At 40.8% G+C, this 24212-nt stretch overlaps 2 protein-coding genes and 1 non-coding gene across 6 annotated transcripts in view; 1 reads left to right on the forward strand and 2 right to left on the reverse strand.

Annotated features, from left to right (window-relative positions):
* The window catches only part of CRYBG1 (crystallin beta-gamma domain containing 1), a 266595-nt gene extending 263885 nt beyond the window's left edge, over positions 1 to 2710 (forward strand). For all 3 annotated transcript variants that reach the window (XM_027855375.1, XM_027855383.1, XM_027855391.1), the window contains one exon: positions 1319 to 2710. In XM_027855375.1, coding sequence (XP_027711176.1) covers positions 1319 to 1407 — 89 coding nt within the window. In that variant the 3' untranslated portion in view covers positions 1408 to 2710. The remainder of the gene's footprint in view (positions 1 to 1318) is intronic.
* A 2322-nt stretch (positions 2711 to 5032) lies between these two features.
* RTN4IP1 (reticulon 4 interacting protein 1) overlaps positions 5033 to 24212 on the reverse strand; it is a 63682-nt gene continuing 44502 nt past the window's right edge. For both annotated transcript variants that reach the window (XM_027855412.1, XM_027855403.1), the window contains exon 9: positions 5033 to 6110. In XM_027855412.1, the coding sequence (XP_027711213.1) occupies positions 6003 to 6110 (108 nt within the window). In that variant the 3' untranslated portion in view covers positions 5033 to 6002. The remainder of the gene's footprint in view (positions 6111 to 24212) is intronic.
* On the reverse strand, positions 20642 to 20748 carry LOC114039234. Its single transcript, XR_003568646.1, has one exon. It is a non-coding gene; the product is annotated as a U6 spliceosomal RNA (small nuclear RNA).

Here is a 24212-nt window from a genome sequence, read left to right on the forward strand (position 1 = left end):
CACTCTGAAAACCAAAGAGCTGCTCTTGTCAAAATCTTGTCCATAAGGGCACTATCCATAGTGCCCTTGGTTCAGTTCTAATCAACATTTTGTATGTGTGACAGAAGGTGGCACAGGTTGCATGCTTATCTTTTTAGATTTGCACATGTCAGGAAACTAAAAAGGAATAGCAAAGTTAATGTGTTAGATGAAAGAATTATGGCCCAGAAAAAGTATCATTAGAAGGGTGGGGCCAAATCTATTAAGATAAAATTTAATTAGGAATCAATGCTAAGTCCTATATTTTGGTCTAAAAAATTAATTGTACAAGATGGAGTTTTTTCTTTTTAAATGAGAAGAAAACCTAGGGATTTTAGTGGATTGTAAAAGTGATAAGGAGCTAGAACAAGTCAGTGTGATCTTAAAATGCAGAATAGTGTTGAGAACAATGGATGTCAGAGCACGCCTGGAATCTTGTATTCAATTCTGGGTGCCATATTATAGGGGAGAATGACGGAGGAACTGGAATCCAAGTTATGTAAATATTGTTGGCAAGAACTGGGATTGTTCAATCTGGAGCAGATTCATGGGGGGATAAGATAGCTGTCAAGTATTTGAAGGAGTGACATATGGACAAGGGATTCAACTTACTCTCTCTGGTCCCAAAGGGCAGAATTGGGAGGAAATGGCAGAGGCAAATTTAGATTCAATATGAGGAAGAATTTAACAGTTAGAGCTATCAAAAATGAAATGGACTACCTTGGCAAATCATGAGTTTCTTAGCTTTGATCTTTAAAAGTAAGTTGGATGACCACTTGCTGGAGATATGCAGAAGGGCTTGCTTCACGTAGTAGTTGGCCTGGTTGGCTTAGATGGCCCGAGTTCCTTTCCAAATCCCTTACCCCATCAGTATTGGAAAAATTAAGTTATTGTGACCCCTCCATTGGAAAAATACTGAAATCTATGAAGGACAACCCACAGAATTACAGAAAATGAGAGTTAGGAGGGACCCCAGCAACCATTTATTCCAACTCATATGGAAGGAATCCCACTCTAACATACCCGACAAGTGGACATCCAGCTTCTACCTGAAGACCTTCGAGGAGAAAGAAAACCCCTACATGACATTACCAGTGATAGCAGATGTGCAATTAGGAGTCATATAATTAAAAACAAAGCAGTCAGTCCTCTGCCACAATAGAGGCAAATCTCAAGCTTCTTTCTATGAGGTCGTTTGCCTCCTGGTTCATATTTTCAGTTAAGTAAAAACCTAAGGGGCACCCGTGCTATAAACATCAACAAAATGCAAGTGACACTTCATTTTTGCTTTTTCTTTCAGGGGGTGCACAATATGACCAAAAACACATCATTCTCAACACTGCCAACCAAGAGAAGTTGACACAGGTTTGGGAGGCCTTGATCTTGTAATCCTGGACAAAGAATGCAAAAGATATTCAGGAGCTACAGCTAGAAACTTAAGTACATGGAACATTCAATTTGAATTCCCAAAAACCAGCATTCAGCATTGAAGCATGTCATGCCTGGGAAATTTATTCCTTCTTTTCAGGACAAAGTTTGCATTTATGCTACAGCTTGTCACTGAGTTTTGGCAATTCTGATTCTGTCCCTTTCCCTATTATTTTTTTTAAGGAACGGCTTAACAAGAGTGCCTTATTAGCAGATGTTTTGTGTTATTGGAGAGTTGTTAATATCGAATCTGTCTGTTTTAAATTATTCCCTAAAATGTCTTGACAGAAAAGAATGTAAACATAGTAACCAATCAAAACATTCTGGACCCATAAAAGAAGTTGAACTGTACCAAGGTGGGAAACAGTGGAAGCTGAAATTTGCAATATAAAGGATAGATCATTCACTAGCTGAAAAGTTCCAGTTCCGTACCTGGCATACAGAAGGCAGCTTCATGATGTTTGCTGAATTGTTGAAAAGAAATGTAAATAATTTATTAGGACCATGACTGTGGTCCCCAAGATTTTTGGGTTGTTATTCCTTAATTATGCCACACCAGGCACTTCTAGGGACTTTCAACCAAAGCCGGGGTCGAACACAAAGCCTTAAGTCATGTATATGCATGATGTAAGAAGTCGTTTAAGTCCAGTCAAAATGTTTTTTCTTCAGGCAACTTTTTAAAATGGCAGCATCCTTGGGGTACTAGCTAGTCTTTGCATAGCTGTGCCACTGGCCCAGTAAGTATTCCTTGGCCATTATACCTATCACTATAATGGTGTGTGGCTCTAAACAGTTCTGAGTGAACATTGCCCAAAAGCTTTTTTTGGGAAGAGGGATGGTTCCATGCAGCACAGTAACGTGGCCTTTTCTTACAAGCTTAGAAATGTTTTCATTTGTTTACTCATCTTTGTGTAATAATGTGAGCTTCCAGGAGAATGGGCTCCATTTCCAGTCCTGTTAGTTGGCTGTGCTTACTTCTTTTGTGAAAGCACATTGGGCCCTGCGCCCTCATTATCTCCCTAGCTCCAGAGAAATGGATAGATAGACCTAGTACTTGGGTGAGCAGACACCCCCTGTGTCAAGGCATCTTTGGGGTTGGGTGCCCAAAGTGAGGCAGTGGAGCACGTGCAACAATTGGTTTTCAGATAAGTTGGCCAAACTGCAGTTACCTCCCTTCCTGCAAACATTAACCAGATCCTAAAATTCTGTATGATAGGTAACTTCGTATATGAAAGGTGAAGTAAATAAAAACTGCTTAAAATACTGGGGCATCAGGGTGCTTTTTATTAATGTGGTGTGATAGTTGTGATGACCACGGTCAGTTCTTCTCTAACCTTTTCCTTCCTCACCCCAACTGTTGCTCACTTTACAGAACACTGGTGCTTTTGTCCTTGTCTCTAGGGACGCAAATCTCTTAATCTGATTCCAAGTGTCTCTGAGTGTGGTAAAAACCAAGTATTGAAATTTTGTCTCTGAGGTTCAAAATAAACAGCCTGTCGTGATAGAGGTGAAATATATGTCTGTCTCTCCTTCATAAACATTTCCTTCTGGTTTTAAGCTTTCTTTTTATTTTGAACACTGGTGTAGTCAGGCCTTCTAAGTCTAAGCCTTGTTTCTGCCTCCTCGTGCTAAATTTATTTCATGAATACACTCCTTTCATGTTAACCTGACTCAGTAAAGCCTAACACATTACCATTTGTTAGCCATGGCACAGCACAACACTCTAAAGCCAAAAAAAAAAAAAAAAATCGGTTGGTGGATTAGAAATGGGAATGCAACAATGAAGCAGGATGACGGTAAGAGTGAAATAATGCTCTGTGTGTGGAGACCACCTGGAAACTGTTAGCAGTTTGTTAATAGCAAATGAATCTCCTGCCACCACCCCATTCAATACCATGTCCAGCTCCAGAGAACACTTAAGTGGACTGTGGATTTGGCTGCTGCTACAGCAGTGAGTGAAAGTGAGCATTTTGTTCTCCTGGGGGAAGAGAGATGAAGCCAGGCAGCTACAACTGCAGAGTCTGGCTCTCAATAATGTGCTCATTTGCACTGCTCTTATGTTAAGAGGCTCATCTCTAGAGCAGGGCGCCTTAAATTGATGTCTATGGATTAAAAAAAAAAGTCTGATACCTATTTCAGTATGATTGGTTGCCCTTGTGATCCTATGTATTGTACTTACTGAAAACGTGTTATTCTGAGAGGATCCAGAGGCTTCCTTAGACGGCTGAGGAGGTCCATGACCCAACAAAGATTAAAAAACTCTGCTCTAGAGAAAGCCACCAAGGGATGATGACACTCTTACCTCCAGCCACTCTAGGAAAAAGGATCAGGCAGCTTTTTTATCACCATCCACCTTCATGCGTTCAAGGGACAAACAGCTGTGATGGTTCTGGGTGGAAGCTAAAAGGCGCCACAGGAGGAAAGAGTCTGCAAATGAACACTAAAAGGGCAAAGCAAGGTGGACAAAGCCAGACAAACAATGAAAGCTGTGGAAAGCCCTCTTCCAAAGAGCCGCTGACTCCAGCATAAACAAAAGGATCTCAGAGGTGAAGCAGCTGAAAAAGGTTAAAGCAGGATGGAGAAACCTCACATGATGGGGGCAGGAGGGGCTCACCAGGCAGGGCTAGGGAGCTGACCATAACAGAGCTTCTAGGCAAGGGAGAGTGTTGGGGGGGTGGGAAGGCAGTATTTATTGCAGAGGGGGAGAAATGAGCTAGAGAAGTGAAGGAAGAGTGAGTCATAGGAAACAGTTCTGGAAATGGACACCTGAGTGTGGGTGTGGGTGGGGAGGCACAGAGAACACAGACAAAAGGATTTTTCATCTTTGCTAGACCAGTGGTAGGTCAGGCTGGAGAAATCTAATTCACAGTGGAGAGGGAGAGTGTTTACACTTAAAGTGAGAAGTGACAGTTCTGTATTTAGAGTAACAGCACTGGTCAAACTGGTACAGATGAGCACGCAGACAGAACGGGGCCACAGTGAAAGGGTCTCTCTGTTCTGACACAAAAGAGAAATCTAAGTTCACTGGGAAGATGGGCTATTGATCAGTGCTAGGATCTAAAAGGCACAGCTAACATGGCTGAAAGCTCGAGAAAATCCAGATTATTTGAAGGCGTTATGAGTTGTCAATGTGGGCACCAATGGTGCCAGGTACAATCCATGCATGCCTTTTCATCTTTGTGCCCCAGTCATTGTCCCATAAATACTCTGCAGAGGTCCACTCGATATGTGCCAGGGGCCTACCTCTAGGTCTTTTGACATTAAATGGGTGCCAAACCTGGCCTGTTCATTTCATTCCTCACTCTTGGTTACACGACCAGCCATTCTCCGGTTCTACATTCATCTTTTATACCCCTTCTGGAATACAAATTGTTCTTGGTAATATACTGTAGCCTTTTTGTACCCACTATGTACCCCCTCTGCATAACTCACAATTTGGATTCTTTGAAGATTGTCATATTCCATAATTCATGGGCCATATAGCATCTGTGGAAGAATATTTTTGTTGGAGACGGAGGGATTTTTGTTGGATGGAGAAGCTTGGGGCTTTGGACAAAAAAATTAAAACATATATTGCAAAAAAGTCTTCAAAACAACTTATAACTGTATGGTTTTTATAGTTTACAAAGTGCTTTATATGTATTCTCATCTGATCCTCATAATCCTATGAAATTGGTAGCTCACATAAGATTATCTCTTACAGATAAGGAAGCATGGTATAGTAGATAGAGGAATGGCCTGACAGCCAGGAAGCCCTGAATTCAAGTTCAGTCTGACCAATTTTGGTGTGTGCGAAATCTGAACAAATCACTTAACCTCTCAGTGCTCTAGACAATTCTCTAAAGCTGTACAATTTACAGGAAAGGTGCTACCTGTACTGACGGAGGGAGTTTCCTCATCCTGGAGCTCCCTATGCCAATGAAGCCACAGCTCCACTCCTGTCCCTAGAGAAGAGGAACGGGCTTAGGGGAGGAAAGACTTGCCCCAGGTCAGAACTAGTGAGTGGCAGAAGCAGGACTCCTGAAGTCCACACCCAGTGCTCCTCCCACAATTCCATGCCTGCTCACCTTCTGATAGCCCTGGGATGTCAGACCTTCTCTCAGCTGCCTGCCTCCTGACCCCAGGGAGCGAGGGGCAGAGCAGAGACCTTGAGCACTAGTTACTACAGTTGAGGGCTCCTTCAAGAGCCTCCTGGAGGCCATCTCAGGGCAGAAGTCCTGCCTCTCCCTGGAGCACTCCTATTACCTAATGAATCAGGAGCTTCACAAAGAACATGATGGAAGAAGCAGCTGCAGTCAGCTCTGGTTCAGCTTCATTCTGGCAGCACTTAATGTGGACAGTGAATAATCCTAAGTCAGGAACACTTAAATCAGACTTGTGGCTAGAGACTCAGGGAAACGTAAAGACATTTCCCCTCATCTCCTGAAAACTATCAAAACTCATGCTCATTAAACCTCTGATAAATGTGGAGAGTCAGGAAGGAAATGGGAGCATATGCCAGAGGCAAACAACAAGTGTGAGATCTGTTGATCAACAGTCAGTGTATTTTCTTTTTCTTAAACTACATTAACCACTGTCTTTCCTCGTGCATGTCCACCTTCTGTCTTCAGAAAGGCTTGGGGAACTTGAGAGAAAGGGAAGGTTTCTTCAATAACTGGTCGGATCTGTAAAACATGAGTAAAAAGACAATGTTAATTGGTTAATGTTAATAATAATGTTAATCTAAAGCTAGAAATAGGTACATCTTCAAAGCCCATATACAGTTCTAAGGTGTAGTCCCAAGGCAAGGAGGAGTACTAGCACACTACAGGGGGTGGCCTCAGGCGAGGGGGGACCATGTTTAAAATCCCAAGACAGAAAAAAGCGCTTGTAGTCACTCACAAACCAGAGCACAGGCCAGGAGAACAGTGACCACATCTCTCCTTAGATCATGTTGCCTCAGAAGAATTGAAAGTTTACAGACCCCTAGCTCTGTAAACTGCAGCATGAAAAACTCGAAGTTTGGGACAGTGCCCCCTCCACCCCAGGAGCAGAGCCCAACTTTAACATAAAGTTAAAAGTCAAGAAATAGGCTGGGAAAATGAGCAATTAACAAAAAAAGACCTGACCACAGAAAGTTACTTTGGTGACAGGACAGACTAAAACACAAACTCCGAAGAAAACAATAAGGTCAAAAGAGCTACATCCAAAGCCTCAAAGAAAAATGTGGATTGATCTCAGGCCCAAAAAGAATCCCTAGAAGAGCTCAAAAAGGATTTTAAAAATCAAATAAGAGAGGCAGAGGAAAAATTGGAAAAAAATCAGAGTAATGCAAGAAAATCATGAAAAAAAGTTAAAAGTTTGGTAAAGGAGGCACATAAAAATACTAAAGAAAATAACACCTTTAAAAACAGAATAGGTCAAATGATAAAAGAGGCACAAAAATCCACTGAAGACAACTCCTGAAAAAGAAGATTTGGCTACATGGAAAAAGATGTAAAAACACTCAATAAAGAAATGACTTCCTTGAAAAGTAGAATTGGCCAAATGGTTTTAAAAGGAAGTACAAAAGTTCACTGAAGAAAATAATTCCTTAAAAGTTAGAATTGGGCAACTGGAAGTGAATGTTTCCATGAGACACTGAGAAACAACAAAAATCAAAAGACTGAAAACACAGAAGAAAATATGAACTATCTCACTGGAAAAACAACTGACCTGGAAAATAGATCAAGAAGGAATAATTTAAGAATTATTGGACTGCCTGAAAGCCATGACCAAAAAGTAATCCTAGACATCATCTTTCAAGAAATTATCAAGGAAAACTGCTCTGATATCCTAGAACCAGAGAGTAAAATAGAAATGGAAAGAATCCACAGATCATCTCCTGGAAGAGATCCCAAAATGAAACACCCCCAGGAATATTATATCCAAATTCCAGAGCTCCCAGGTCAAGGAAAAAATATTGCAAGCAGACAGAAAGAAACAATTCAAATATTGTGGACTCACAGGCTCACACAAGATTTAGCAGCTTCCACATTAAAAGAGTTCAGGGCTTGGAATATGCTATTCTGGAGAACAAAGTAGCTAGGATTACCATCAAGAATCACCTACCCAACAACAGTGAGTATAATCCTTCACGAGAAAGAAACGGATGTTTAATGAAGTTGAGGACTTTCAAACATTCCTGATGAAAAGACCAGGGCTGAATAGAAAACTGACTTTCAAATACTAGATTCAAGAGAAACATAAAAAGGTGAACAGGAAAGAGAAATTATGTGAGATTCAATAAAGTTAAACTGTTCACATTCCTCCATGGGAAGATGATACTTGTAACTCCTCAGAACTTTATCATTATTAGGGCAGTTAGGAGGAGTATAGAGTATATAGTATATAGAATAGTAGACAGAGGGTATGGGTATAAATTGACTATGATTAAATAACTAAAAATAAAATTAAGGGGTGAAAAAGAAGGATGCACTGGGAGAAGGGGGAAGGGAGAGGTAGAATGGCATAAATTATCTCACATAAAAGAGGTGCAAAAGAGCTTTTACAGTGGAGGGGAATATGAGGATGGGGATGGCAGAATTGGCTCAAAGAAGGAATAATATACACACTCGGTTGATTATGGAAATGTATCTTACTCTAAAGGGAAATAGGAGGGAAAGAGGATAAGAGAAGTGGGTGGTGGTGCTGATAGAAGGGAAAGTAGACTGAGGGAAGCAGTGGTCAGAAGCAAAACACTTTTGAGGAGGGACAGGGGGATGATAAATGGGAAAAAATAGGATGGAAGGAAATATACAGTTAGTCATCATGACTGAAAAAATTTTTACAGCAAGCTTCTCTGATAAAGGCCTCATTTTTCAAAATATCGAGAACTGAGTCAAATTTATAAGAATACAAACCATTCCCCAATTGATAAATGGTTAAAAGATGTGAACAAGCAGTTTTCAGATGAAGAAATCAAAGCTATCTATAGTCATGTGAAAAATGCTCTAAATCACTATTAGAAAAATGCAAATTAAAACAACTCTGAGGTACCACATCACACCTATCAGATTGGCTAATATAACAGAAAGGGAAAATGACAAATGTTGGAGGGGATGTGGGACGCTAAAGCACTGTTTGTGGAGTTTCGAACTAATCCAACCATTCTAGAAAGCAATTTGGAACTATGCCCAAAGGGCTATAAAATTGTGCATTCCTTTGACCCAGCATTACCTCTACTGGGTCTGTATCCCAGAGAAATTAAAAAAAAAAAAAAAAAGGAAAATGACCTATACATACAAAAAATATTTATAGCAGCTACTTTTGTTGTGGCAAAAGAATTGGAAATTGAGGAGATACCCATTAACTGGGGAATGATTAAATAAGTTGTGGCATATGATTGTGATGGTATATTACTGTGCTATGAGAAATGACAAGTATGCTTTCAGAAAAACCTGGAAAGACTTACACAAACTGATAAGTGAAGTAAGCAGAACTAGGAGAATATCGTACACAATAAAAGCAATACTGGACGATAATCAGCTGTGAATGACTTAGCTATTCTCAGCAATACAATGATCTAAGACAACTCAGAAGGACTTATAAAAAATGCTATCCACTTCCAGAGAAAGAATTGATGAAGATGAATGCAGATCAAAGCACAAATTTTTTTCAACTTTCTTTACTTTTCTTGTTTCTGGTCTGTTTTCTTTCACAACATGACTAATATGGAAATACATTTTGCATGATTACACATGTATAAGTTATGTCAAACTGCTTGCTGCCTCAAGCGGGGAGGGTGTGACAGAGGGAGGGATAGAATTTGGAACTCAAAATTTAAAAAAAAAAGTGATAAAAATTGTCTTTACATGAAATTGGGGGAAAAAAATTAAAATAAATAAATGGACAGGTTGTCTTCCCAACAGAAGTATGAAGTCCCTGAGGCAAGGTCTACGGCTTCCATCACTTCTGTATCTTCCATGACATCCAGCACAGGGCAAAGATTTTAATAGATGCCTGGAGCATCAAAATCTCTCCACGATGCTTCTTTGCTTTGAGTGGCACCTGCCTCACAAGGTGGGAAGCCAGGAGAGGGTCTCCCTGTCAGAGAACGGGGTGGTGGCAGCTGGAATCCCAGAGGACAGCCATCACACCCTGCTCATGATGCCCGAGTGCCCGCTCATTATTTTTAATGTGCCATTTATTCTGTCAATAGCCTCCCTCTGAAATAAGACACTAGTTAACTTCCTCATCCCCCTCCCCTCCAGGAATGCAGCTGAACCCTTATAAAAGTTTAAATAAAAATCGATAATTACCCATGTGGTATTTCAACTGAATAGCTCTGAAGGTTCCATGGGCAGAAACAGATTTGTCATAAGGCAAAAATCTACCCATGTATTTTACAAGCAGTTTTCTTTTACGAGTGCTATGCTGATTACAAGCAAGATAATAGACCATTTACTCTAACAAGATGCATGCTTTAAGAAATTATATGGCTGGACAGAAAATGGAACTTAAAAAAAAAATTAACCAGCTATAAAAGCATTTCTATTGCATGTACACACTCAGTTCAGTCAAGCCACAGCAAAAAGAGACCACAGCTCTGTAAAGCTAGAAGGGACCTACGAGGTCATTTACCCACTTGTTTCACAGATGAGGAAACTGAGGCCCAGAAAGGATAAGTGACATTGGCTGAGGTCACAAGGAGAAGGGGCAGAGCCTCAGATTCAAACTTGTGATTCTGAATTCTGTGCTTTCTATTACATCCCCTCTTCTTGATGACTGCCAGATTTACTTGCATTTTCCTCCAACTCCATCAGCAATCAATCACCAAGTATGTACCAAGAGCCTAAAACGGTCAGGCACAGTGTTAAATTCCAGAGACAGAAAGACTCAAGAGGAGCATTAAAAAGGTAAACAGGAAAGAGGAAAGGTCCCTGGCATTAAGGAAATTACAGTCTAACAGAGGAGAACACGTCCATATGTAAGTATATGCCTAACATAACAGCGTGTAGGAGACATGCAGTTTGGGGAGGGAAGGCACTCTCAGCTGGGGGCATCAGAAAGGGCTTCACAGAGAAGGTGGCACTTGAGCTGAATCTGGAGGAAAAACCCAGGACTACAGAAAATGGAGGTGAGGAAGCAATGCATTTTGGGTATGGAGGACAGCTAGTGCAAAAGAGAGAAAGAAAAAAAGATGAGTAAAGGGGAGAAGGAAAGGGGGGAGAGGGGAGAGAAATAACGTGTAAGGCTAGAAAGGGAGACAGGGTCCAGGTTGCAAAGCTTATATTTGGTTGGAGTTTTGTAAGTAGGTGAGTGAGAGTGAAGGATAGAGGGGGACACCGAGATTACAAACCTGGGTTACTGGAAGGATGGTAGTACCTTCCAAAATAACAGGGAGGTTTGGAGAAGAGGTGTGTTTTTGAGGAAAAGCACAATCTAAGCCAAGCCACCAGCAAAGACAGGGTGTCCCCAAAGTCTTAGCTCAATCCACTGGGGGATGGGAAGCTTTCAGGAGGAAAATGTGCACATTTCTTTATACAGGTGAAGGAGTGGGATGAAACATACATAAAGAGGAGCGAGTGGGTGTGATATCTGCATGCCTTCACACTAGAGATAACAGGGAAAGAAAGGAAAGGAACAGGCATTTACATGCTACGTGCCAGATGCTGCACTAAGTGCTTTACAAATATTATCTCATTTGATCCTCACTACACACTGTGATCATAATGACAACCCTGAGAGGTAGATGCTGTTAATATCTTCATTTTACAGTTATGGTAACTGAGGCAAATAATGGTAAAATGGCTTGCCAAGGTCAAAAGCCATTAAGTATCTCAGACTGGATCTGAACTCAGCTCTTCCTGACTCCAGGCCCAGCAATCCATTCATTTCACCACCTACCTGCCCCAACAGTTTTTAACCGTATAGAAAGAACAAGGGACTGGGTACCAGTCCTGGTCAAGTGGAGGCCCTGGGTCAGGCCACCATCTTGTCTCCTTGCTTCAGTGTCTAGAGGCCCTCTATGACACAACACTACCGAGGCCCTACTCTTGCCACAAGCCTGGGCCCCTGGATATATTACTACCTCCCTTCCCTGATCCTGGCCATACCCACCCCCTGCTTGTACCTGCCACAAGGTGGGCTTCCTGAGGCCTCTCAGGACGTAACACAGCCTCCCACAAGGCCTGAACCTTCTAGTCATCTGCCTTTCTCAGGCGGTCTCTGATTATTCACTGGTACTGTGTCCAGACCCATTTCAGAAATGATTATCATAATCTCACTCCCCATCTCCCTCTCCTCATAACAGTGGTACAGAACCTGTAACTGCCAAAGAATAACTCCTCATTCCCAACCCCATCACCTTCACCCCCCTAAGGTCACACTGCAGAGGTGCCTGCTCCTTTCACTGAACCCTATGGAACTCCCATTGCACAATTAGCAAACTTCTTTTCATTTTAAACTTCTTCCTCTCGCATTCCCTTTATCTTCTGACACTCACTGAGACCTGTTTTCCTCCTGAAGTAGCTGCATCTCTGGCTACCCTTCCCTTTTACTGGCCATACACTCCCTCATACCACTTTATCTGAGGACAACCTTTTATTATTTTGTCTCTTGCTATGCTTCGTGAGCCCTATCCCTACTCTGTATCCTCACCGTGATCTCCAATCCCTCTACTCCTCAGTACTTTCCCAGGCCATCACTACCCCTGCTCTGTCACTACTGTCCAGCCCTTTCCAACCTCAACCTCTGGGATAGCCACTATACTCTCAAGTCTCCTGCTTCCTTTTCCTATTGCTAATCACACCTTGCCAAAACCCAACCCCAGACCACTCCCAACATCTCCCTCCAGCGCTCCTTCTTACATGCTGCTCAACAGAGCTAGAGGAAGTCACAAAACCACACTGACTAGGTCCATCACAAATTTATGCTACCCAATCTCAACTGGGCCCTCACTGCAGCAAGGCTATCCTTCTAGTCCTTCCAGATGGATTCTCTATCCTAGTCACTATAGAAGTTATTCCAAACCCTCTCTTCTCTCTTCAAGTTTCCCATAACACCTCTTCCACCCACCCTCTCAGGTGAGAACTCTTCCTCATCCCTCATTTAAAAGTCTGAGGCCATCTGCCAGTTCCCTCTTCTCATCTCCCATTCTTAACATCATTCCCCCACTACCTGCTTTATCACTCACTCCAATCTCTGATGAAGATATGTCCTTTCTCCTTGAGAAGATCAATCCCTCTACAGGTATTCTTAGTTGCATCTCCAGCAGACTGTCTCTTCTATCATCCCCACTCTCTAATCTTCCATCTCTCCCTATCGAACTGGCTTCTTCCTTGTAGCCTACAAACAAGCCTAGGTCTTCCTGTTCTTAAAAAACCCTCACAAGATTTGATAACATTAAATTGAAAAGTTTTTACACATAGCCAATGCAACCAAGATTAGAAGAGAAGTAGAAAGCTGGGAAACAATTTTTACAGCCAATGTCTCTGATAAAGGCCTCATTTCTAAAACAGATAGAGAACTGAGCTGAATGTATAAGAATAAAAGTCATTCTACAATTGATAAATGGTCAAAGGATATGAACAGGCAGTTTTCAGAGGAAGAAATTAAAGCTATCTATAGTCATATGAAAAAATGCTCTAAATCACTACTGATTAGAGAAATGCAAATCAAAACAACTCTGAGGTACCACATCACACTTATCAGATTGGCCAACAAGACAAAACAGGAAAATGATAAATGTTGGAGAAGATGTGGGAAAATTGGAACATTAATGCATTGTTGGTGGAGTTGTGAACTGATGCAACCATCCTAGACAGCAATTTGGGCTACAAAACTGTGCATACCCTTTGACCCAGCAATACCACTTCTAGGTCTGTATCCCAAAGAGATCATACAAATGTGAAAAGGATCCACATGTACAAAAATATTTATAGCAGCTCTTTCTGTGGTGGCAAAGAACTGGAAATTAATAGGATGTCCATCAATTGGGGAATGGCTGAACAAGTTGTGGTATAGAATATAATGGAATACTATTGTGCGATAAGAAATGATGAGCAGGCAGACTTCAGAAAAACCTGGAAAGACTTGTATGCTCTGATGCTGAGTGAAGTGAGCAGAACTTGGAGAACATTGTACACAGTAACAGCCACGTTGAGTGATGACTAACTTTGATAGACTTAGCCCTTCTCAGCAATGCAAGGAGCTAAGACAACTCCAAAAGACTCAAGATGGAAAATGCTATCCACAACCAGAGAAAGAGTCTGGATGCAGATGGAAACATACTATTTGCTCTCCTTTTCTTTTGTTGTTCTGTTTTGTTTCTTCTTTCTTGTGGTTCCTCCTATCAGTTCTAATTCTTCTTTACATCATGACTAATGTGAAAATATGCTTAATATGAATGTGTAAATACAGCCTATATTAGATTGCACACCATCTTGGGGAGGGGGAGAAAACTTAAAACTCAAAATCTTATGGAAGTAAATGTTGGAATCTAAAAAGAATTTTTTTTAAAAAAAGAAATAAAAAATTAATAATGTTTAAAAAAAAAAAACCCTCATAATAGCCTATGATCCCCACTATCACCCAGTAAGTATCTTTCTTCCTCTTCTCAGCTCAACTCCTGTGTATAGCGGATTATACTTGATGCCTTTATTTCTTCTCCCACTTTCATCCAAACCTCCCCTGCCCTTTCCTACCTCATCATTCAAATGACACTGCCTTCTTCAAACAGTCTCTTAATTGCCAAATCTAATGGCCTGTTCTCAAACCTGATCCCGTCAGAGCTGTCCGCAGCATCGGACACCAATGACCACTTTTCCATCCTCTCTGGGTTTTCCTAACACCGCTCTTTCTTGGTTCTCTCCTCTGTATCCGACTATACCTTTTCGATCTTTGCTGGATCTCCATCCACGTCACATCCACTAACTGTGGGCTAGTGACTCTGTCCCTGACCTGCTTCCTTTTTACTCTCTACACCCTCTCAATTGTTGAGCTCCCATGGTTTCAACTATCATCTCTATGCAGATAATTCCCAGATCTACATAACAATCATCTCCTTCTTCACACTCTCTCTTGTCTGGGTTTTTTGTCACACTGCTATTTCTTGGCTCTCTTCCTACTTGCTTAACTACTTCTCAGTTTCCTTTACTAGTTCAATATCCACATATCCAGCCCCCTTGGGTATACACCAAGGTTCTGCCAGGCAACCTCTTCTTTTCTCTTTTTACTCTCACTTGGGAACCATACCATCAACTATAAGTTCAATTGTTATCTCCATGCAAATAACCTCCAGGCCCTAGTCTCCCTCCTAAGCTCCATCCAGTCTGTCACCACCAACTATTGCCTATCATATATTTCAAACCGAGTATCCTGTAGGTATTTCAAATGGGACATGTACAAAACAGAACTCATGATCTTTCCCCTAAAACTCAATTCTCTCTTTAACTTCCTATAACCATCAAGGGCAATACCATCTTTCCAGTTACCCAGGTTTATAATCTGAGTGTCATCCCTGACTACTCACTCTCATTAGCCCCATATGCCCCACTAGCACAAACCTTGTTGTTGCTACCTCCACACTCTCTCTCACATATGCCCCCTTCTCTAAACTCACATAACCACCATCATGGTTCAGGCACTGATCACTTCTTGCCCGCATCACCTTCTGTTTGTGCGCCAGACCTCAAGTCTCTGTGCTCCATTATCTGCAAGACTGCCAAAAGTGGTTTTCCTAAAGTATAAGTCTGATCACGTCACTCTTTTGCTCAATAAACTCTACTGGTTCCCTATGAACTCTAGGATCAAATATAAACTACTTGGTGTTTAAAGCTCTTCGCAACTCGGTACCTACCTATCCACCTTTACAGCGTTTTTACACAATACTCCCCTCAGTGTACATACTCTCTGGTCTAACCATACTGCTCTCCTCCCTGCTGCTCACATTTGAAGCTCTGGATTGCTCTCCTCCTTTACCTTTCCCTTGGAATCTCTGGTTTTCTTCAAGAGAATCCAACCGCCACCTTCTGTAGTAAGCTTGTCCCAGCGCCTTCCCTTCTGAGGCTGCCCTCCCTCTGCTCAGCACATGTACTCCTTCATGCACCCATTTAAGCATGTTAGGTCCCTATTACAATGTAAGCTCCTCATGAGCCAGGAGGTTTTGCTTTTTCTTTGTATTCCCTAGCACTTATATAGAACCCAGCACACAGTGTAGTGCTTGTTGACTGACTGCCTCAGGAACTAAGCAGCTGGCTGATCTGGGGCAAGTCACCTTTTTTTCCTCTCTTTAAAAAAAAAAAGGACAATAATATTTATATAATCCACTTCAGAGGATTGTAAGTAGGAGTAGGAGTAGTAATTCAGCACTTTAAGGTTTGTAAAGCACTTAAATATTATCTCATATTATCCTCATAACAATGCTGGGAGGGAGGTGCTATTACCAGTCCCATTTTGCAGATGAGGAAACTGAGCAGAGAGAGGTTAAGTGACTTCCCCAGGACCATACAGCTAGTAAGTTTCTAAGGCCAGATTTGAATTCAGATCTTCCTGATTCCAAGTTCAGGACTCCATCTATCGTCCCACCAACCTGACAACGGGAGCTACTGTGAAGTCACTAAAATGTCTATGTTAATTCACTATGCCAGGTTATCAGAATATTGTCCCATTCAGAAAAAGAAGCCTTCTCTAACAAACTGGAAGTAATCCATTCTGAAAAATCAAAGTAAACTTGTACACCAAGAGCCATTCTGCACCTGTCTGAAATTTTAACGTGCTCACCCATTTATGTGGTACTTTCCAGTTTGCAAAGAAGAGGAACAAGACAACCAAACAGAATCACGGAACATCCTGGCACCGACTCGGTCGTGAAGAGCAACTGCAGGCCCTTCGTTGTCCATAGTGAGTCTTCCTTACTGAGCAAGGTCACGCTAGGCGAAGATCACTGGAGCCCCAGGAGGCACTAGGCTGATACGACTGAACTCGTGTCACTAAGGACAGACTGTTCCCCAAATATGACGACTGATTATAACCCTTAAAATGCTTAACAACAGACATCCGTAGTCTCCTGCCCTGGCCCACACACCCCTGGAGTGGATACAGGGTAATGCATTTGGCATCTGGAGCCCTGGGCTCTAGGAGAGGTTTTGTCATTTAGGCAGCCTGACCTTGGGTGAGAGGCAGGAAGGCATGGCAGATACAAGACTGGCTTTGGAGTAACAAACATCTGCGTCCAAGTTCTGCCTATGGCTGGCTGTAGAGTTATGGACAAATCAGTTAGCCTCAGGGGCCCAGGCAACTCTAAGACTATAGAATGAATTGTCTATCCAGAGTAGGAGGGACTTCTCCATATTGAAGAAATCCCAGTTCCCCACTGCCCTCCTCACCTCCTTAATGACTTTGGGCAAGGTAAATCACCTCTGGGAGCTTGTTTCCTCATCTATAAAACAGGAATAACAACAGCTGCCCTATTACCTAACAGGATTTCTGAGAGATTAAAACGAGACAATGGATTTGAAAAAATTAAACTGCAAATCTCTAGATAAAATTAATCAACAAACCTACTATATGTGAAGCACTGTGTTTAGCTGCCAAGGGTTGTCATTCAGTCTCGTCTGACTCTTCATGACCCCATGTGGGGTTTTCTTGGCAAAGATACTGAAGTGGTTTGCCACTTCTTTTTCCTGCTCATTTTACAGATGAGGAAACTGAGGCAAACAGGGTTAAATGATCTGCCCAGGGTCACACAGCTAGTATGTGTCAAAGGTTGAATTTAAACTCAGTTCCTCCAGTGCTCTATCCACTGCGCCACCTAGTTGCCCAGCTGCCCAGGGTACAAAGACAAAAATAAAAGAGTCCTTACCCTCACAAAAATTACATTCCATTGTGGCAAACAACATGTACACATATAGATATGTACAAGATAAAAACAAGGTAGATTTTTTGTGGGAAAGGGAGACATAAGGAAAGACCTCGTGTAGAAGGTAACATTTGGGCTGACCTTTGAGGGAAATGAGATAAACAAAAAGGATTGTCTTTGCTGCTCTATTATTAGTTGAGCAATCAGGAGAATCCAAACAGAGCAGGTGAAAACACTGAGGCACAAGAACAGTCATTATTGTTAGCCATCCCTAACATCTGGGAGAAATCAAATGAGTCCAACAGCACTGGGGATCTCTACAAGGATCTCTAACCCCATCGTATTGCCCCTTGGAACACCACTCACCAATGCTATTAACTGCCCATGCTCCTCTACTACCCCTTTCTAAAAACTATGACCTGCTCTAAAACCTTTGGCTCCAGCACTACATGAATACTGAACTGATGATACCAACAACTTAGGGTATTAAACACTTTAATCTGGATGGCTGATCAGGTCTATTGTGTGAATACTCCCTAAAAAGGGCTGACCATGAGTCATTTAGCTTTTCCCATAAGAGGCAAACAATGACAAAATTCTTCCTGTTAACTGGTGAGTAGATGCCACCGTTGGATGACTATATGATAACAAATGGAGATTAACTAGATAATGAGACAGAAACTATTTACAGCCACACACATCAGGCAGGGAGTCCAGAACACTTGTTTGTTAGGGACAGGGGGATTAAAGTGAAAATCCAGGCCTAGGGAGAGCGAGGTGACATACACTGAAGAATCATTTATCTGATGACTCTGCTATAGCTTCTCTAATGCAGGATTCTCAGGCGGAGTAGGGGGGGGGATGGGAATCACAGATTTAGAGCTGGAAGGGACCTCAGATCATCTATTCCAACCCTTGCATTTTAAAGATGAGGAAACTGAGTTTCAGAAAAAGGAAGTGACTTCCCAAGGTCACACAGTTAAAAAACATTTGAAACATGCTACAAGAATTCTATGTAGTTTCTCCCACTTTTCATTACTAAATAAAATAAAAACACAGGCAGTCCCTCCAGGTTAAGACATCCCCTTCCTTCTATGCCAACAACAAAAAAGGAATTCTTCTCTTTCCTTCCCCATTTGTTTCTGCCACTCAAAGTTACTGCTCATCAACGTTACTATGGTGTGGTGCTCCCTTTTGTGGATTTTTTTTGGGGGGGGGGGGGGAAGGATCCCTCTGTTACCAGTCCTTGGAAGAGTGAAAAAAGAAAAGGAGGACTCTCTTCACCATATCTTCCTGACTTTCCACAATCTGTCCAGTCATTTGAAATATTGGGCATAGCATGCTTCCAACTCTTTGCAATGCAAATAGTGCTGCTACCTTTTTTGTGGTTGTAAAAAACTGGAAACTAAGTAGATACCTACTGATCAGGAAAGGCTAAACGATGGTACCTGGATGAGATGGAGTACTGCTGTATTTTAAGAAATGACAAACATAATAAAAAAGAGAAGCATAGAAGACTTGTCTGAAATAATGCAAAGTGAAGTAGAACCAGGAATCAATATACATGATCACAACAATGTAAACACAAAGAACAAAAATACCCAGAAACTAAACACTGTATTAAGTATAATAATCATGCTTGGCCCCAGAGAAGACCTTAAAAAATCCAACTTCTTTCCTTCATCACAGACAAGGGGAACTACATTATGGAAACTGTATAGACTGTTGGACATGGTCACTGGGCTGGCTAGTTGTTGCTAAGGTGCCTTTATTCCTCCTTTTTAAATTTCTTGGTTCTAAGGGATGGCTTACGAAGTAGGGGGAGGGATATATCTGGAAATGAATATGATGCAAAAACAAAAGGTATTACAAAAAATAAATCGAATGGACTTTAAAGAATCAAATAGTAATGCTATGAATATTTTTGCATGTGCGTTTTTTTCTTGCTATCACTGACTTTCTTGGGATAGAAATATAGTAATGGGTTCACTGGCTCAAAGAGTGTTAACAATTTATTAACTTTTCTTAATAAGGCGGCCTCCCACCCTCACCCCCTGAATGGTTAGAGCAATTAATTCATAGCTCTAGCAGCAAGTTAATGTCCCTGTCATCCCAGAGATCTACCTGAGTAGATCTTTGCCAAATCCACAAGTGTGACATAGTTCTTCATATTTGTTTTAATTTGTATTTTTCTGGGGCAGCTAGGAGGCGCAGTGGATAGAGCACCAGCCCTGAAGCCATGGAGGACCTGAGTTCAAATCTGGCCTCAGAGCAAACACTTGACACTTACTAGCTGTGTGACCCTGGGCAAGTCACTTAAACCCCAACTGCCTAAAAAAAAAATCTGTATTTCTCTGATCTTTAGAGATTTTTGAGCTTTTTTCCCCCAGATGGTTCTCCTTTTGAAACTTTTTTCACATTCTCTGACCACTTATTTGTTAAAGAACATGAACCACATTTCTCAACTTTTTTCTTGCAACTTTTCTCTTTTTTCACACACAAGTCACCGAGTATTAACATCCACTTGTGGTGGAAGGTCTTGGGATGTTGTCTGTAAAATTCTCTACCTCTTCATTCTCTGCAAATAATGGTGCCCTGACTACAAATATTATGGTGATCTGTTTGCTTACACTTCTCATGAATATGCAAAAGCAAAATGACCAAGTGTCCTATGACAAGGGGTCTCGTGGTACCCTTGGGCATAGGACAAAATTAACTTTTAACTTCATTTGACTCCTAAAAGCACATGTGAGCTGTCCTTCCATTTAACTACCACTTCTTCATGGCTTCTGGTTTAGCGTTCAGTGAGAATGTCAACATGACTCTGGTTCATTCTCTCCCATAATCTATCAACTCACTGTAAACTGTGATTCTTAAACATCTGTCCCTCTCTTCCCACTACTCTGCCACTGACACTGTGTTAGCACAAAAGGGCCATCTTGTATTTCTTAATAGTTAATGAGTTGTCTCAGCCAAAGTATCTACCATCAAGTGGCCAACTTTTTGAAGATCAGGCCTTTTTCTGGTTATATGGTCTGGATCTTGGACAGCAGACCTGGTCTGTCTCTGGGAAAATATTCTCATTCTTTCCAACCTGGTAGACACTACCAATCAAAATTTGTGTTCTCCTGGAGTAGTCTGTGACAACCTAGATCAGCTACAGACCACATCTGAATAGGCCTTTTGTGGAATAGCTGGGGATGAGAACTTTAAAAATCTTCACCCAATTTTACAATCTTTACTTTGTTTTTTAAAAATTATTTATTTTTAGTTTTCAACATTCACACCCGTAAGATTTTGAGTTCCAAATTTTCTCCCCCTCCTCCCCTACCTCTAACCCCAAGATGGCATGCAATCTGATATAGGCTCTACATTAAAAATATGGAACACTTCATAAATTTGCGTGTTATCTTTGTGCAGGGGCCATGCTAATCTTCTCTGTATCATCCTAATTTTAGTATATGTGCTGCCGAAGCAAGCACACAACCTTTACTTTTACCATACAAAACCTGTCTTTGTACTTTTGTCTCTTTCCCAAATTAAATGACTAAGAAAACAATAACCGCTTATCACAGACTAAATAGCCTTACCAGATGAGTAACAATGGTACAACCAGATATTGAAGCACACCTCAATGTGGCATCTGGTTTCTCATATCAACTTTCATAGCCTTGCACAGGCATAAATGAGATGCTGCTAAGGCAGTAGGTAAGTCAAAAGCCAAAACAACCTTGTGAGAATACCTTTTTTTTTTAAATGGAGAATACAGGATCAAAGATGTCTACTTCCTGTAGCTTTCCTCTAAAAGATGGTACATTAGTACAGTTTTTACTTCCATCATTGTCTCCTTTCAGCCATTCTATCAATCTCCTGCCAAAATTGATGGGTAAATAGAGAGAAGTCAATTTTCTTTTTTGTTGTACAAACAATGATTTGAGGTAGAGAAAAGCCAATTATATTTTGAGTACAAAGGAGTAGACATGTAAGCATATTATGATCTGAATACTTGGCAGGAATCAAGACAAACCTGAAATGAGTTGGGGAACACAGTACTCTGGCTATGTAAAGTCACAGAATTTTAGAACTCGAAGGGATCTTAAAATATCATCCAATTCAACTCCCTCATTTAATTCTAATGATGTAAGCAGTGGAGCTCCACAATAACTACACTCAAACCAAAGTAAGAATATAGTTCCTCTGGGAGACTAAATAGAGTGCAACAGAAGCAGAGTTAATGTTGAATCCTGGGACAGAATCCTCACATAGTCATGAGACTGAATCCATATACGTGTTTTCATCCTGCACATACAGACTTCGCAAATATTTTGAAAAAGGCACTTAGACTTGGAAAGCAAGCCAAACTATTTGGAAACAGGAATAAACCATCTTTCACTCTGTAGTTCCTTAGCTTGAATGAAGTAAGGTTAAATGCACAGCTTTTAGCTGTGGTTTCCTAAAGCTACCTCTTTCCAAAGCCTAAACGCAAGAATGAAATGTGGTGCCAATCAATGCAAGGAGCGAGTGTCCCTGATTGCCTATCACATACAAATCTTTAAAGTGGCTTTGGATTTTCCATACTGGGTCTCTTTCCCACTGCCCATAATTCATATGAAGAGGTAAACTATCTAGTAAAAGGAAAAGTCCACAGAAAAGATTTTAAAGTTAACCCTCCAGATACAGTATGTCACCAGATCTTAAAATTCATGGTGGTTCTTTGTTGTTTATACAGAGGTGTCATATCTAGGCATTTATTTATATATCTGACCTGCTTAAATGTAGTTCAGATTAGTATTTCTGGTTGATGCCTCAAGAACCATGTAAGAGGGTTAAGAAGCAAGTAACAATGATTTTTTGAAACTCAGAGCAGCCATAAAAATGGCTTTTGGTGTACTTCTAGGCAATCTATCCCAAGGTCAATACTTTTACACCAAAATATTGGTAGCAGCAGGGTTTTTTGGGGTTTTTTTGGGTACATAAATGTAATGGAATATTATTATGCTGCAAGAAAGATTATGAAGACTTCTCTGAACTGATTCAAAATAAAGTAATCAAAAGTAAGAAAAAATCAGACACAATGGTTACAGTGTAAATGGAATAAAAACAACAAAGCAACTGAAATGGAATAATGTGATAATAAAATGATCAAGCCTGGCATCAAAGAGATATGAGAAAGTGCACCTGCCCTGCTTCTTTGTAGAGTTTAGGAATTGGGGGAGTGGCCTATATAACACCACACTTTTACAATATGTTGGTTAGCTTTACTAAACTATTTTTTTACCCTTTATTTTTTATTCTCTGTTATAAGGCTTTCTGGGATGAGGAAAGGGAATGGATACTTTGGGAAATGTACATGATATAAAAGCAAAACAATAGCTTTAAAATCTATCTAGAAGAATAGCTTTTGGCTACCCAAACTAGTGATGTTCAGGCTTAAGTAAGCTATAATGAATGAAAGAAAGGTCTGTGAAGACGTCTGTTCATGTTCTGGTGTCTACTCTACAAAGGAGGAAGCTTTAGTCATTTTGTAGACATCCAAGACAAGAGTGAGATAATACTATGTAGTTGGCAGCTGCTACTACTGCTCAAGTATCATAGTAAACATTTTGGTAAAAATGTCACAATCCAAGCAATCAATGGGCTCTAGATTTCCAAGTAAGTAAGAAGAAAACATTAATTCATCTCAAAAGTTTTTCTTGTCATTGACACCACTGCCACTACCTGATAACATTTAGTTAAACCAGAATGCTTATTTACTGTGTGAAGAGCACTGTGCTGGATGCTGGGGGAGATATGAAAATTAGATAAAACATTATTAATGCTCTTACTGAATTTAAAGTCTAGTAGGAGAATAGTATACATACTCAGATAATTATCATGCAAGATAATTCATAAATGCAATGAAAAGTGTAAAACAAAGCGCTAGGTGAAGTTGGGGGGGGAGGGGGAGAGAAGAAAAGGTTATTAAAAAATGGAGAGATCAGGAAAAAACTTCCTGGAGAACATGACACTTGAGTTGGGTCATAAAGGCCTAGAGAGGAAGAGATGACATTCCAGACATACAGAACAATGTGGTCCAAGGAACAGAGGCAGGAAAGAACAGGTCACATCCTTGGGACAAAGGGTAATCCTGTTTGTTAGAGCTTAGAGTATATAATAGAAAACAATATGAGATAAAGTTGAGAAGCTAGAATGGTTCCAGGTTGTGAAGGTACTGGAATGCCAGGGAAAGGAGCCTAAACTTAGCCAAGTAGGCAACAAGGACACCGGAGATTTTCTGAAGAGAGAAGTGACATGAACAGATCTATTCATAAATTAGATAACTCAAGCTGTGGCAGAGCAGAGAGAAAATGTAGGCAGAGGGTGTATTAGGAGGCTAGAGCAAGAGTATAGGAACATGGTAATGAGCACCTGCATTAGAGGAGTGGTAGTTATAGAGAGGAGAGAATAAATATGAGAGATATTTCAGTGTTAATCAAAAGGCCATTTCAGATGCCTTCGTTTCAAAAAAGGAGAATTTCACTCTCCAGGAGTCTTTCAATTAAATCTGATAATAATTCATAAGATAGAGAAATCAATCAAGGTCACATAGCTTCACCAGCTATTCCATGGGCCTATACTGCCAGAGCCATCATCTCCTCCAAGGAAAATAGTCAAGTAGGCAAGAGATATTAAGAAAACACAGACAGAAACACTGCTTTTAATCCTGAGGCAGTAAGAAAGGATCTTCAACATGAAAACTTGTAATTGAAGAATGCTGTAGTACAGGTCCCAGACTGATCTTTCCCCTGAGAAGATTAAATTGGATTCTGTATAATTTTTTATTGATACTATTTACAATTAATTGATTTTGCCTAAGTCATGATTCTTTGTCTCTGAATTTAGTTCAGAAATTCAGCTTGTCTGTAATGAGTTAAACTGAGATACCCAGTTCTCTTGCTAATCACTG

Source organism: Vombatus ursinus, unplaced genomic scaffold (genome assembly GCF_900497805.2).
Source record: "Vombatus ursinus unplaced genomic scaffold, bare-nosed wombat genome assembly UNPS02000582.1, whole genome shotgun sequence".
NCBI classification, from domain to species: domain Eukaryota; kingdom Metazoa; phylum Chordata; class Mammalia; order Diprotodontia; family Vombatidae; genus Vombatus; species Vombatus ursinus.